General features: G+C 48.9%; 1 protein-coding gene across 1 annotated transcript in view; it reads left to right on the forward strand.

Annotated features, from left to right (window-relative positions):
* LOC107127686 (uncharacterized) overlaps positions 1-16,146 on the forward strand; it is a 27,550-nt gene extending 11,404 nt beyond the window's left edge. The window contains exons 2-3 of the mRNA XM_065530775.2: positions 9,596-9,756; positions 14,999-16,146. Coding sequence (XP_065386847.1) covers positions 9,658-9,756; positions 14,999-15,649 — 750 coding nt within the window. The 5' untranslated portion in view covers positions 9,596-9,657 and the 3' untranslated portion in view covers positions 15,650-16,146. The remainder of the gene's footprint in view (positions 1-9,595; positions 9,757-14,998) is intronic.
* The last annotated feature ends 260 nt before the right edge of the window (positions 16,147-16,406 follow it).

Consider the following 16,406-nt stretch of genomic DNA (forward strand, 5'->3'; position numbering starts at 1 on the left):
GCCAGGCTGGTCCTGAACTGCTGACCTCAGGTGATCCACCTACTTCCGCCTCCCAAAGTGCTGGGATTACAGGCATGAGCCATGGCACCCAGCCCGTTTCCCCACTCTTAGCATTAGGTTATACCCTTTTTGTCAGACCATATTTCCACATGGCTATTCATACTTGAACCTAAGCATAAAAATAGACAATTTCGCCAGGCACGTTGGCTCACACCTGTAATCCCTGCACTTTGGAAGGCTGAGGTAGTTGAATCCCCTGAGGTCAGGAGTTTGAGACCAGTCTGGCCAACATAGTGAAATACAACACCCCGTCTCTACTAAAATACAAAAACTAGCCAGCTGTGGTGGTGGGCGTCTGTAGTCCCAGCTACCCAGGAGGCTGAGGCAGGAGAATTGCTTGAACCCAGGAGGCAGAAAAAAAAGATAATTTCCCCTGTATCTTTAAGTCTTAAAGGCTCCCATGTACAAATCATATACCTTTCTCCTATTAATCTGCCAATTGTTGTGGGAAGTCAGGGACCCCGAACGGAGGGACCGGCTGAAGCCATGGCAGAAGAACATAAATTGTGAAGATTTCATGGACATGTATTAGTTCCCCAAATTAATACTTTCATAATTTCTTATGCCTGTCTTTACTGCAATCTCTGAACATAAATTGTGAAGATTTCATGGACACTTATCACTTCCCCAGTCAATACCCTTGTGATTTCCTACGCCTGTCTTTACTTTAATCTCTTAATCCCATCATCTTCGTAAGCTGAGGAGGATGAATGTTGCCTCAGGACCCTGTGATGATTGTGTTAACTGCACAAATTGTTTGTAGAGCATGTGTGCTTGAACAATATGAAATCTGGGTGACTTGAAAAAAGGAACAGGACAACAGCAATGTTCAAGGAACAAGGGAGATGGCCTTAGACTCTGACTGTTAGTGAGCCAGGCGGAACAGAGCCATATTTCTCTTCTTTCAAAAGCAAATAGGAGAAATATCACTGAATTCTTTCTTTCTTTCTTTTTTTTTTTTTTTGAGATAGAGTCTCGCTCTATCGCCCAGGCTTGAGTGCAGTGGCGCGATCTTGGCTCACTGCAAGCTCCGCCTCCCGGGTTCACGCCATTCTCCTGCCTCAGCCTCCGGAGTAGCCAGGACTACAGGTACCCACCACCACGCTCGGCTAATTTTTTTGTATTTTTAGTAGAGATGGGGTTTCACCATATTAGCCAGGATGGTCTCGATCTCTGGACCTCATGATCTACCTGCCTCAGCCTCCCAAAGTGCTGGGATTAGAGGCATGAGCCACTGTGCCCAGCCAGCCTTTTCACTCTTAAATCCAGATTTTTAATGAATAGTTCTTGGTCTTAATGGAGTCAAATATTTTTGATGGAATCATTGTTTCCCTGTGTGGCTAGTGCTTTCTATGCTGTTTGAGAGTGCTGTGCTTATCTGAGGTTTTATGAAAAGGCAGTGTTGAGAGTTGGCAGGTGGATCTGCTTGCCCAAGGCTGGGAGCAAGAGTCAGTGTAGAGCCAGTTGGGCTTCAAGGCCTTTGCCCAAGACTTTCTGAAAGATGCTTTAAGGTTTTGCTGTGTCAGGGCTACAAGTTCTGCCTTTGAAACTTTCCACATTCTCTAGCAACGTAAGTTCTTTTTCTTTTCTTTTTTTCTTTTTTCTTTTTTTTTTTGTTTGAGACAGAGTTTTGCTCTTATTGCCCTTTCTCTCTGACAGGTTTGATGGCAAACCCGTTCCTAATTGCCTGGCTTCTTGGTAGATAAAACCCCCTTCTCTTCCTGGGGCACTAGGTCTATCTTTGGGAATCTTCCCCTATAGGGAGCTACCATGTTCACTGCAGCTCCAAAATGTGGGAAAAAACTTAAATGTCTACCAGCAGAGGAAGGAAGAGTTAAAACAGAGAGAATCCAGGAAACTGAATTCTGTGCACCCACTGCCAATGTGCTGGCAGGAAAGGATGTCCAAGAGACAAGAAAAAGTATTTTGCAGTCTAATAGATTTAGCATGCTTACCTTTTTGTAAAATAAATAACGTACTGTGTGTATTAGTATAAGAAAATTCTTGGCCAGGTGCGGTGGCTCACATCTGCAATCCCAGCACTTTGGGAGGTTGAGGCAGGCGGATCACCTGAGGTCAGGAGTTTGAGACCAGCCTGGCCAACATGTCTCTACTAAAAATACAAAAATTAGAGGGGCATGGTGGTGGGCACCTGTAATCCCAGCTACTTGGGAGGCTGAGGCAAGAGAATTGCTTGAACCTGGGAGGCGGAGGTTGCAGTGAGCCGAGATTGCACCACTGCGCTCCAGCCTGGGCAACAAGAGCGGAACTCTGTCTCAAAGGAAAAAAAAAGAAAAGAAAAAGAAGAAATAAAGAAAAGAAAAGAAAGGACAGAAAGAAAAAAGAAAAAAATAAAATTCTGGAAGGACAATATGAATAGTTACCTAGTTGGAGCGGAGGGGTTTGCTCTTGGAAGGGCAGGTACTGAGGGCTGTGGTGAGCCGAGGGGAGATGCTTCACCTTAATTTTATATCTTTAAAAAAAATTGTGGGATTATTTTTGGTTTTAACCTTGTTTATGTGGTTTATCTTCCTCTGTAATTTTCCTAGTGAAACTAATAAAATAAAACAACACCAAGGCAGGAGGATCTCTTGAGGCCAGGAGCTCGAGAGGAGCCTAGGCAACGTAGTGCAACCCGCCTTCTCTACAAAAAAATAAACAATAGTAGGGCCGGGTGCTGTGGCTCATGCCTATAACCCCAGCACTTTGGGAGGCCGAGGTGGGCGGATCACGAGGTCAGGAGATCGAGACCATCCTAGTCAACATGGTGAAACCCCCAGATCCACTAAAAATACAAAAATTAGCTGGATGTGGTGGCGTATGCCTGTAATCCTAGCTACTCGGGAGGCTGAGGCAGGAGAATCACTTGAACCAGCGAGTCAGAGGTTGCAGTGAGCCAGGATCGCACCACTGCACTCCAGCCTGGCAACAGAGAGAGACTCCATCTCAATAAAGAAATAAATAAATAAAAATAAACAATAATAAATAATAAAACAGGGCAGGGCGTGGTGGCTCATGCCTGTAACCCCAGCACTTTGGGAGGCTGAGGTGAGTAGATCTCTTAAGTCTAGGAGTTCAAGACCAGCCTGGGCAACATGGTGAAACCCTGTCTATACTAAAAATACAAACATCAGCTGGGTGTGGTGGTGCATGCCTGTAGTGCCAGCTACTTGGGCGGCTGAGGTGGGAAGATTGCTTGAGCTTGGGAGGCGGAGGTTGCAGTGAGCTGAGATCATGCCGCTGCACTCCAGCCTGGGCCACAGAGTGAGACCCCATCTCAAAAAAAAAAAAACACACACACAAACAAACAACAACAACAAAAAAACAAACCTCACACACTTAAAACAAAATTAACACAGGAAGGGGAGATTTTGTCTCAGATGTCTGCGTCCTTACCTTCAGGCCCAGTCTCTGACTTTGTTTTCTAGTGAGATAAAAACGAATAGGCCCCCACATGTCAGAGATGGATGATTTCTTAGAAATCGTGACCCAGTGATCTCCTTTCTCAGGTGATGCAGGGGTGCAGGCCCTCACCTGGAACCTGAAGTTCAGGTTAAAATGTTGGCTTTGCCACTTGTGGGTAAGGTCCCCTTTAGGGAAGTGATTTTCCGTCTCTGAGCCTTCACCCCTGCAAACCCAGCTCCATAGTAATTGTTGTCAGTTTCCTGACTGTTACAACCTACAGAAAAGAAGCTAGAGAAAAGTCACAACAAACAGGAGACAAGCGCAGTCCTCCTATCTGGAGGCGTTAAAATACTTGGGTGGTGCTCAAAGGGCACCAGTGACATTTGTTTGCATCTCAATGGCATTTAAGGATAATCTATGCTGAGCAGCTTATTTTACCAAGCAAGAAGTGAGACCCAGAAAGCAAAGTCTTTTGCCAAAGAGTTCCTTAGGCAGGGGCAGGTTCCAGGACAAAGGAGAGGGTGAAAGCTGCGGGAAGCTTGTCCTTCTCTCCACTAAGGAGACCATTCGCAATCTCCAAAATGCATCTCCTTTCTGGGAACTCTTTATCTCTGCACCTTGACAGCTATTCTCTCTCCAGCCTTTTCTAGATAGGTGGAGAAGAGGTAGAGAACTTCGGCCAAGACTTGTCAAGAATTTCCAAGGGCAATTTGGGAAAAAGATGAGAGGAGTACATGAACATCTGTTCCCAGCTGGGCTCACTGACTCACCCCTGTAATCTTACCACTTTGGGAAGACAAGGCGGGAGGTTTGCCTTGCAGCCACGAGTTTGAGACCAGCCTAGGCAACATAGCGAGACCCTCATACCCCCGCCACCATGTCTACTGGAAAAGAAAAAAGAAAATAAGCATCTGTCCCTAGGTGGAGGAGGCTTGGTGTTTCTCTTAGGAATACCTGTTTCCATGGAAACATAGGGACGACACCAGTCCCCAGGCCTGAGTTGGCAGCACAGCTCCACTGCACAACCGTGCGGGCTGAGAGCAGTTTCAGCATCCACCCTCCTGGAGCCGTGCTGCTCAGGAGAAATATAATGTGAGCCACATATGTAACGTTACATTTACAGTAATAACATTCAACTAAGAAGAACCAGGTGAAATTGATTTTAATAGTACATTTCATTTTACCCAATATGTCAAAAATGCTGGCCAGGCGCAGTGGCTCATGCCTGTAATCCCAGCACTTTGGGAGGCCAAGGCGGGCAGATCACGAGGTCAGGAGATCCAGACCATCCTGGCTAACACAGTGAAACCCTGTCTCTACTGAAAATACAAAAAATTAGCCAGGCATGGTGGCGGACGGCTGTAGTCCCAGCTACTTGGGAGGCTGAGGCAGGAGAATGGCATGAACCTGGTAGGCGGAGCTTGTAGTGAGCAGAGATCGTGCCACTGCACTCCAGCCTGGGCGACAGAGCGAGACTCCGTCTCAAAAAAAAAAAAAAGAAAAAAGGTTATTTTGACATGTAATGCATATAAAAATCACTGAGATAGGTCACATTCTATTTTCCATGGTAAATCTCCAAAATCTGTTGTGTGTCGTGTTGTCTACTCACAGCATAACTCAATTCAGCCTCGCCATGTTCAGGTGCACAATCATCGTGTGTGGCCCAGGGCTGCTGTCCTGGACAGCACAGGACAAGTGAACACAAACTCCCTCCCTGCCCTTCTCCTCCCACACCTGCTAGCCTGTAAGAGGAAGCAGCAGCCCTTCCCGGGTTCACTGTGGTAGTTCATGGTGCCTGAGACAGGCCAGAATCCCAGGGCTGCTCCGAGGGAAGGAGCTTAGTCTGGGCTCTGGCCTCCTCTCTCAAAGAAATGGAGATAGGCCCAGCACTTTGAGAGGCTGAGGCAGGAGGGTTGCTTGAGCCCAGGAGTTCAAAACCAGCCTGGGTAACATAGTGAGACTTTGTCTCTACAAAACAACAACAACAACAATTATCCAAGTATGGTGGCACATGCCTGTAGTCCCAGCTGCTCAGAAGGCTGAGGTGAAAGGATTGCTTGAGCCCCAGAGGTCAAGACTACAGTAAGCTGTGATCGCACCACTGCACTCCAGCCTGGGTGACAGAGGAGACCCTGTCTCAAAAAAAAAAAAAAAAAGAAAAGAAAAGAAAATGTTTTACCCTCATTTATTTTGTGAAAAACGTCCTTTCTCTCTCTCTCTCTCTCTCTCTCTCTGTTTCTCTCTCTCTCTCTCTCCTTTCTTGTTTTTGAGACAGAGTCTTGCTCTGTCACCCAGGCTGCAGTGCGGTGGCACAATCTCAGCTCACTGCAACCTCCGCCTCCCAGGTTCAAGCATTTCTTGTGCCTCAGCCTCCAAGTAGCTGGGATTACAGGCACGCGCCACCACACCTAGCTAATTTTCATATTTTTAGTAGAGATGGTGGTTTCACCATGTTGGTTAGGCTGGTCTCAAACTCCTGGCCTCAAGTGATTCACCCACCTTGGCCTCCCAAGTGCTGGGATTACAGGCACAAGCCACCACGCTTGGCCTATTGGTGATTTTTTTTATTTTTATTTTTAGACGGAGCCTTGCTCTGTTTCCCAGGCTTGAGTGCAGTGGCGCCATCTCAGCAACCTCCGCCTCTCCTGCCTTAGCCTCCCAAGTGGCTGGGACTACAGGCACCCGCCAGCACACCCGGCTAATTTTTGCATTTTTAGTAGACAGAGTTTCACCATGTTGGTCAGGCTGGTCTTGAACTCCTGACCTCAGGTGATCCTCCCGCCTCTGCCTCCAAACATGCTGGGGATTACAGGTGTGAGCAACCATGCCCAGCCGAGGTTTGGGCTTCTAATGATCCCATCAACCAAGTGTGAACAGTCCCTGATGGATAATTTTTTGCCCCCTTTCCTCCCACCTTTTGGAGTCCCCAGTGTTTATTGTTCCCATCTTTGTGTCCATGTGAACCCAATATTTAGCTCCCACTTAACAGAGAGAACACAAGGTATTTGGTTTTGTTTCTGCATTAATTTGCTTAAGATAATGGTGTCCAGCTGTATCCATGTTACTGCAAAGAACATGATTTCCTTTTGGTATTTATTTATTTATTTATTTATTTATTTATTTATTTATTTTGAGACAAAGTCTTGCACTTTCGCCCAGGTTGGAGTACAGTGGCGCGGTCTTGGCTCACTGCAAGCTCTGCCTCCAGGGTTCACGCCATTCTCCTGCCTCAGCCTCCCGAGTAGCTGGGACTACAGGCGCTCACCACTACACCTGGCTAATTTTTGTATTTTTAGTAGAGATTGGGTTTCACCATGTCAGCCAGGCTGGTCTTGAACTCCTGACCTCAGGTGATCCACCCTCTTTGGCCTCCCAAAGTGCTGGGATTACAGGCGTGAGCCATGGTGCCAGGCCAATTACTGTATTTTTAGTAGAGATGGGGGTTTTACCATGTTGGCTAGGCTAGTCTCAAACTCCTGACCTAAAGTGGTCTGCCTGCCTCGGCCTCCCAAAGTGCTGGGATTAGAGGTGTGAGCCACCATGCCCGGCCAGCATTGTTCTATTTACTTCAGTTTACATGCTACTAGGAAACCCTGGAACTTGATCAGTCCATCCAAATTCAAGAGAAACAGGCTCTGATATGGCACGAATCTGATTCTTGACTCACCACCATCTGTGTGCTAGGTAGGCACAACGGTGGGCACAACGGTCGCTGCTTTGTAAGAGCTCATTTCATGATGAAAACATCACGTGGGGTACATGGTAATAATGAGGACTGGGATGAGGAAACGGAGCAGTGGAGAGTTCCATGTAACCGAGTGACGCTGAAGCTCAACTCTCCTCCAGGGCATGTTCTCTTGGAGTCTGCAGCACCCAACGAGGACAGGAGGGACACATTTGGGATGCAAAGATGTTTCCTTTTCCATCTGTAACTAATTCATGTATGGACATGCCCTTCAAAACAACACTCCCTGATGACTAATGATGTTCAGATTGGTTCTACACTACTCTGAGCCATCCTTGGTAATCTTACGTAATATTTCTCGAAGCCCTGATTTAGGCACGCTCATCTCAACAATTCTGCAAGGCCAGGGGAGCAGATGAAGAAAAATCTCTATGCTCTCAAGGGAAGCTAGAAAAGTGTTCGTTGACCGCTCTTGGGAACATCCCTTCCCAGAGAACGACAGTATTAGGGAGGCGGACCTTGCAATGTGATAACAAGGGGCTTACCTGGGTGGGTCCCTTGGAGCATTTTAACAAGCCTTCCAGGAGGTAATCTGTTTCCACTGACGCTCCCAGTGGACAGCGAGCTCGGCTCATGGCTTCAGACAGTGAGTTCTTTCTGAGGGTCAGGAGGGCTTCCTTTCTGGAAGTGGGAGAAGCTGGGGAACTGGCTCGAAGCCTCTCTTTTGGTGACGTATCGTGGACTGTCAGTGGCAGGTCCTGCCTGATGTGGCTAGCTTAAAGTTTACTGTCTAACATGACATTCAGTGCTGAGGCTTAAAAAGGGGAAGGCTCAGGAGCTCAAGACCAGCCTGGGCAAATAGTGAGATGTTGTCTGTACAAAAGCTTTTTTTGTTTGTTTGTTTGTTTGAGACGGAGTCTTGCACTGTTGCCCAGGCTGGAGTGCAGTGGCATGATCTCAGCTCACTGCAAGCTCCGCCTCCTGGGTTCACGCCATTCTCCTGCCTCAGCCTCCCAAGTAGCTGGGACTACAGGTGCCCGCCACCACGCCCAGCTAATTTTTTGTACGTTTAGTAGAGACGGGGTTTCACCGTGTTAGCCAGGATGGTCTCGATCTCCTGACCTCGTGATCCACCCACTTCGGCCTCCCAAAGTGCTGGGATTACAGGCATGAGCCACCGCGCCCAGCCTCTACAAAAGTTTTTTTTTTTTTTTTAAATTAGCCAGGTGTGGTGTGCATCTCTAATCCCAGCTACTTGGGAGGCTGAGGTGGGAGGATCGCTTGAGCCCAGAAGGTCAAGGCTGCAATTACCTGTGATCATGCCACTGCACTCTAGCCTGGGCGATAAAGTGGGACCCTGTCTTGATTAAAAACAAACAAACAAAAAACAATAAAAAAAAGAAGGCTTAAAAGATAAAGGCTGAGAAATCAAGCCAAACCCTTAAAGCCACCTTCGATGAGTTCAAAAAGTGGAAGACATCCATGCGTGGTGCAGTTCTTTTTCAAAATGGAAAGTGCAGAAAAGTGGAAAATTTCCCTTTTGCAGGGCGGGGCGGCACTCCTGGGAGCTCTGGATTTGGGCAGAGGCACTTTCTCCTCTGCTACGAAAGGGAGGTCTTTCAGGGGAAGGCAGCCTTAGCTTCTTTGCTTGGGTTGTGTTTCATTCCTCTAAGTGAATTCTATTTTGAGCTGAGTCACCAGTTAATACTGAGTTCAAGTCTGATGGACTCAGGGGGCCCAAGGCTCAAATTGAGGGCTGGGGCTTTCCCGGGTCGTAAGGGAAAATACAAAGTAATGCATAACAACATCTCGATTTTAGGTTTTTCTCCCATTAAACACAAAAATTTACTTATGTTTTGTTTTCTGGCATCTCTTAATATTTGTATATTTTGGGTCTTAGCAAAGGACAAAAGTAACTTATGGGCAAACAGTGCTTGTTAGGAGGAGCCCTGTAAGAGTCCATCTCACTCACATCAGTGTCTGGACATGTGTCTGAACATTGTAGCTATATTTTACGTTTCAGATGCTCCCAAACTGTTTGGGGTGCTCTGACTTTTCTGGTATCCATAAGACATGCAGGTAGAACCCCCGAGTTGGAGCTGAAGGGAGTCTGGGCACAGCCTGAGTCCATTTCACGGGATTCTGCAGAGGGGCCCAGTGGCAGCATTTTGGGGTGGATGCCGAGTCCATCATATTTGGACTCACTATTGACTTGTGACTCAGCTCAAAATAGAATTCACTCAGAGGAATACAACACAACCCACATGGCAGGGGAGAGTGAGGAGGCCCCTACCAAGTGGCCTAAGCTTCGTGCAGGGCAGCAGATCCCTTCCTTTGGGGAGGCTGCGGGCCCTCTGCTGAGCTGGGATAGGAGGTAAAGTCTTGGATCTCACAGCTCAGCCAGCGGTCCTCTGAGTGTTCCTTCTCTTGCCTCACGCTGTGTAGCTGTCGCAGAACCTGAGCGAGGCCGGAGGCGCAGGAGGACCAAGTTTGACAAATATCAATACATGATTCTTATAGAGGCCTTCCAAACAGACCCCTATCCTGGAATTACTGTCAGAGAAGAACTGGCCAGAAAAACACAGATTCCCGAGCCACAAATCCAGGTAAAGTATAAATGTAGCTATTTCTGTCTCTCTAACTGGGAAGAGGGAGCATATATTGTACGTCTGTTTTTCCACAGGCTTAAAAACCATTTTTGAGTTAATTTTCTCAATATCCCTGTGAGGTCAGTATTATCCGCATTCACTGGATTGGGAAAATAAAGATAAGCAAGGTTTAGTAATTTAGGTTACAACTCTGGAAAGGGTGGTGTCTAAATTGGTTTATGTGGGTTATAGCTGTCAAATAGTTACCATATTACAAATTAAAGTTGCCAAACTGGGCTGGGTGCAGTGGCTTATGCATGCAATCCCAGCAGTTTGGGAGGTGAAGGTGAATGGATCACTTGAGTCCAAAAGTTTGAGACCAGCTTGGGCCACATGGTGAAACCTTATCTTTACAAAAAAAAGAAAACACCAAAAGTTAGCTGAGTGTGGTGGCATGCACCTGTGGTCCCAGCTACTCAGGAGGCTGAAGTGGGAGGATCACCTGAGCCCAAGAGGTTGAGGCTGCAGCGAGCTGTGATTTTGGTACTATACTCCAGCCTAGGTGACACGGGGAGATCCTGTCTCAAAAAAAAAAAAAAAAAAAAAAAAAAAAAAAAAGAAAAGAAAGCAAATAGCGAACAAACAAAAATAATGTAAAACTGGAAAGTTTTCACTAATACACTAAAAAAAAAAAAAAAAACCTATTACATCATAACCTAAGTAACATTTTTTTCAAGAAAATCAACTGTATCGTCAAAGCCAGAACATGTAGCAAGAGAAATGGCATCAGAAGACTAGGGAATAGAAAATTCTCAGATGTTGCGAATTTCATCCTTGCCCCACCTCATGCAGCCTCTGGAAAAATCCACTCAGAGAATAGGGAGTGAAAAGGCAGAGGCAAATCACTGAGTGTGATACGGACACAGTTGTAGCCTCACAGGAACCCCTGGAAGTGGGGGGATCCCTGATGCTCCCAGGGCTCGCATGGGATTTGGTCCTCTGGGTCTCAGCCTCGAGGCACATTGTAGTCATTCAGGGCACCGAGTCTGTATCCCAGGAGGTCTGAGGTGATGAGTCTGGTGCAGCCTGGGAATTTTCATCTCCCTGCCCCCAGGTGATTGACGCGTGCAGCCAAGTTTGACAGTGGCTGCCCGAAATGAACTCTCTGAGTCCCTGAGAGTGGAGGCTGAGAACGCACAGGTTACTTGAGAAGCTCGCCAGGTGATTCTGATGTGTAGCTAGGACTGGACCAAAGCTTTTCAACTCTAGACTCTATCAGTGCCCCGCCCCAAAGCACTGGAATCAGAATCTTTGGGAGCCTGGCCCAGGCATGTCTAAGCGTTTCAGCTCCATGTGACTCCAGCACGCAGACCTCAGGCCCTACACATGGGGCTTTTGGCTGTGACTGCTCGTTGTCATCAACTGGAAAGCCTTACTGTGGACTAAGCTGTACAATGCGTGTCCAATTTACTAGTCTAGGCCTCAAGCCCTGGGCCCAGGGAGTTCTGAGATTCCCCCAGGCGGTTCTCAGGTGCAGCAGAGTTAAATCATCCACACCTGCCTCACAGGGGCAAGGGGTGACCTATCTCACCCCGTCTTCTCTGTCTGCTATTGTGACACCCCCTCCTCCAGCCATCAGCCCCCATCTCCCTAGTCATCTGAGAGCTTCTCCCAGGCAGCTATTGTTTCTATTCCCTTTTTTCTTCCTTCTTGCCTTTGAGAGGTGCTTGATAAAGATGGTGCAATAAGTCAGGACCTAACCAAGTAAGAATGAACATCTACTGAGGATTTGCTACGTGCAAGGTGCTCTGTGAAGAATTTTATTTAAAAAATCTATATAACCCCAGAGATATTTAAACCAACACAACCTAGAGGGGAAAGGTTTGACCAGAGAATCAAGAACATGGTAGAGCAGGGTGAGGGTGGGGACGGGGTAGGGTTTTTAAATGTTGGAATTAGTAGCTAGAGTAATTTCCATAGCTTCTTTCCTGTGGATCTCTCCTGATCCAACTTTACAAAGTGTTTGCTAGGAGACAGGAAACTTGAGCTAGCCCTAAGGGTTGGAAGCAAAGAGGATGACAGCCTTATCTGCTGGCCGTAGGAAAATGCAACTGTGCGGGAGGGAGTCCGCAGTCCGCTAGATCTTTATCACAGCACCCCCAGCCCGCTAGATCTTTATCACAGCACCCACAGACTTTCCACTCCTTGTGTCCTGGAAGCCCAAACACCCCTACTAGGTGGGTGTGATTTCATGACCACTTTACAGACAAAAGAACTGGCCTCAAAAGTTCAGTAAATGGTTTGGGGTTATGGCTGGCTCTTGCTCGTATTTCCTGGAACTGAAATGGGAAACCTCAAAATCCTGCAGCTTAGATGTGACACTGCATGTCCCTTCAGGGGGCACTTGGGAGACACAGGTAATTTGACCCCGAGGGTCTGGCAGAGTTTGCTGCATAGGAAGACAGCTCTGTGCTTGCAGAGGCCCTTTTAAAAAATTTAAATAGCCAGACATGGTGGCTCATGCCTGTAATCCCAGCACTTTGGGAGTGGGTGGATCACCTGAGGTCAGGAGTTTGATACCAGCCTGCCAAAATGGTGAAACCCCATCTTTACTAAAAAATAAAAAAAAAATTAGCTGAGCGTGGTGGCAGGCGCCTGTAATCCCAGCTACTTGGAAGGCTATGGCAGGAGAATCCCTTGAATCCAGAGGCAGAGGTTGTGGTGAGCGGAGATCACACCACTGCACTTCAGCCTGGGCAACAAGAGCAAGACTCCGTCTCAAAAAAAAAAAAAAGAAAAAAATTAAATAAAAAATTTTCTTTCTTTTCAAATCCTTAAAAGTTCCTAAAGCAAAGGCCCTGAGGGAGGAAGGCAGGCTGGGTTTGGTGAGCAGCCAGCAGCTGGGCTGGCTGGGGCTGGGTGTGTCCAGAGGTTACCGGAATGCCAGGCTGAGAATTGGGTCTTTGTCTTTTTTTTTTTTTTTTTTTTTTTTTGAGACGGAGTCTTGCTCTGTCACCCAGGCTGGAGTGCAGTGGCCGGATCTCAGCTCACTGCAAGCTCCGCCTCCCGGGTTTACGCCGTTCTCCTGCCTCAGCCTCCTGAGTAGCTGGGACTACAGGCGCCCGCCACCTCGCCCGGCTAGTTTTTTTGTATTTTTTAGTAGAGACGGGGTTTCACCGTGTTAGCCGGGATCGTCTCTCGATCTCCTGGCCTCGTGATCCGCCCGTCTCGGCCTCCCAAAGTGCTGGGATTACAGGCTTGAGCCACCGCGCCCGGCCGGGTCTTTGTCTTGTAATCAGCAGGTGAGTTGTTTGTGTTGTCACTGCACTGCTCAGTCTGAGGCCTTTGGAGCTGCTTGGAGGCTGGGACAGGGAAGAGGCTGCCCTTGTGCTCCTAGGGGCCTGGCTGAGCCCTCCCAGGACTCATGACTCAACTTTTTGAGTGATTTTGATGCCCTGCCCCAAAATTCAGGAGGAGAAGGGGCTGACTGTTTTGGGAAAGGAGACGTGTGTTTTGCACACAGGATATTTTGTTTGGGAAAAGGAGATGTGTGTTTTGCACACAGGATATATTTGCCTGAGATAGAATCAAAGAAGGAACCCACAGGGACTGAAACTGAACTAAAGCTGGGTGCAGTGGTTCACGCCTGTAATCCCAGCACTTTGGGAGGCCCAGGCAGGCAGATCACCTGAAGTCAGGAGTTCAAGATCAGCCTGGCCAACATGGTGAAACCTTATGTCTACTAAAAATACAAAAATTAGCCAGACGTGGTGGTACATACCTGTAATACCAGCTACTTGGAAGGCTGAGACAGGAGAATCTCTTGAATCCCGGAGGTCGAGGTAGCAGTGAGCTGAGATGGGGCCACTGCACTCCAGGGCAATAGAGTAAGACAACCAATGTCTCAGGAAAAAAAAAAAAGGAAAGAAAGAAAAGAAACTGAACTAAGATATTTGTGGTGGCAAGAGGCATTTACTCAGAGGGGTGTCTATTTTATGCATTGCTGTTGTGGACATGAGACCGCCCCCATGAGAACAGGCAAAAGCTGTTTTTGTTTTGTTTTTTGAGACAGTGTCTTGCTCTGTGGCCCAGGCTGGAGTGCAGTGGAGCAATCTTGGCTCACTGCAACCTCAGCCTCCCAGGCTCAACTGATTCTCCTGCCTTAGTCTCCCGAGTAGCTGAGATTACAGGCACCCACCACCACGCCCAGCTCATTTTTGTATTTTCAGTAGACATAAGTTTATCCCCGTGTTGACGGGGCTGGTCTTGAACTCCTGATCTCAAACAACCCACCCGTTTTGGCCTCCCAAAGTGCTGGGATTACAGGCATGAGCCACCCTGCAGGGCTGCAAAAGCTGTTTATTCAGATCTTGCTACTGCATGGGAGTCAGTCACTGCTGGCGTTTGCAGAGATTCCCAGCAGGTCTAGGAGTGGGAAGCTGCATCCTGGGACAAGGGAAGTCCCAGGAAGACTCTGAGGGAGGCTGTGGGCCTGGGGGAGCTGAGGTGGCCGACTAGTCCGGGTCGTTCTATGGGATTGGTAGGGCAGCACATCTAGCTTTCCTTCGTTGGTTCTGGGTTGGAAGGAAGCGAAGAGGGTGTGTAAGTGAAAAGCAGGGGAGAGCAGTTCCGCGCAGAGGCTGCAGAGGCATGGGTCCAGGTCCTGGTGTTGCAGGTGGCCTGGCCCACGTGGTGTCAGTTTGTATAGTCAGGCCCTCGCCTTCTTCCCGGGGCTGGGCAGGACACGGTACGTTTTTAATAACGTCTTTGATAATACTGAATGTATGTTTAAAACGGGGGCAGTTACACGATGAATAACAATGTTTTAAGAAGGCAAAGATCCTCACGGCTTTAAAAACAAAAACAAAATCTGTCTGATAGAACAGAAGAGGTGTTTTTGAGAGAGGACAGGGATAGCAAAGGATAAACTGCATTTGGCAGGTAGAGAAGCGGTCCCAGGAAGGTGTCGGCACACAGGACACTCAGAAGGGCTGGGGCGCAGGACAGCCGTGCGGCCGCAAGGTGGGGCTTTGGGGAGAGTTGGCTGGAAGGAAGGTGGGCCACACGGAGAGGTTTGAATCAGCCTGGCCAAGGAGTTTGCTCCTGCTCTGGGCTCCAGGGGTTGTTTTATTTGGTAGGTGTTTAACCCCAGTCACATGCTACTTGGTGATAATTATGGGAATGGGCTTGATTAGAAAATGCCTTTTTTCCCTCTCTCTCCTTCCCTCCCCATCTCCGTCTCTCCTTCGTGCCCTCCCAGGTTTGGTTTCAGAACCGGAGAGCTCGTATACCGAAGAGAAGCCAGAGGAGGCCCAGCGTGGAGGCAGCCTGGGCGCAGACCCCGATCCTAGGCCCCGGTCAGTGCGGTGTGCTGGCCCCTGACTACTCCTGCCAGCAGGGCTTCCCAGGGGTCCCGAGCAACGTGGGCAGCTTCTCTTGGGAATCGGAGGTCGCTTCGGGCCAAACTCTCCTCTGGGGGCACGCTGGTGTCCCGGGCGCCAATGTGGCCCCCGCTGACCAGGAGATGGCAGTCAGCGCGCCGGGCCAGCCTTACGCAGACGTCCCTTGCTCTCTGACCTCGGGCTCAGCACTGCTTCCAGGTCCCACTTGCCACCAGCCCTTGCCGCACCTGGAAGCTGACAGTGCTGGGCAAGTTCGTTCCGGGGCACCGGGCTTGCTCTTCGCGCCCGGGGCCTGGGTCCTGCGGGAGCCAGGGCCGCGCCTTCCCGCCGCAGAGCAGCAGCCGAGGTGGGGCTGGGAGCCAGGGGAGGCGCCTGGGTGCTCGGGGACCTGGGACGAACCCTCTCCGTCCCCGCCCCAGCAGCTCTGGCCCCACCCCGCGTCCTGGGCTCTTTCCTGGCGGCAGCCACAGCCACAGCCACAGCCTTCGCAGGGTCTCGCTGAGCGCTAGGAGCAGATTCATTCTCTTCCTCCTGAATCCAACCCGCGCGGGAGGCCCCAGCATCCCCGCCCCAGCGGCGGCTGTGGGGTCTGCACCTCTCGGGGCTGCACAGCAAACCCCTGGAAATGACCTGTCAGTGTCGGGCGATGGGAGACAGATGAACTATGCTAGGGCTCATCGTGAGAGTTCACGTTAGGGAAACTGAAGAGGAATATCACGATTTATATAACTTTGTCATAGAAAGGGTCCCAGACGTACTTTTCAGGGAAATGAAGCTGTTAGGGCGGAAGGGCCTCGGGGTGCATGAGACCTAGGGGTTTTCCTTAGATAGGATAAGAAAGGATTGACTTTATAAACTCGTCTGTCCTTCCATTTATTAACCGTGTAAACATGGAGCACTTACAATGTACAAGGTCCACTAGAGAGAAGGGGCACGGCAAGGTGAGGACAACTTGGTAGAAATGTATTATTTTGTAATCAGTAAAGAGCAATGATTTCTACTCGCCATTTCTGTGTCCCGCTGATGCTCCCTCTTCTCTGCCTCCTGGTGACTTCTCCCGGCCTGGCGTTTGTGCTGCTCCCTTATCCGTCCTTGCTTCTGCAGCTTTAACCAACCTTCTTTTCCCCGCGTCCAGCCAGATGGAGTTCTTTCTGGAGGTTGAGCCTGTCCCTGCCGCTGGGCAGTTTTCTGAAACAGTCCCCTCCCTGCCACTCACCTTTCGGGGCCTAACAGTAATCTCCACGGTAAAATTTAAGGGTGGGTCTG

Source organism: Macaca fascicularis, chromosome 15 (assembly GCF_037993035.2).
Source record: "Macaca fascicularis isolate 582-1 chromosome 15, T2T-MFA8v1.1".
Lineage (NCBI taxonomy): Eukaryota > Metazoa > Chordata > Mammalia > Primates > Cercopithecidae > Macaca > Macaca fascicularis.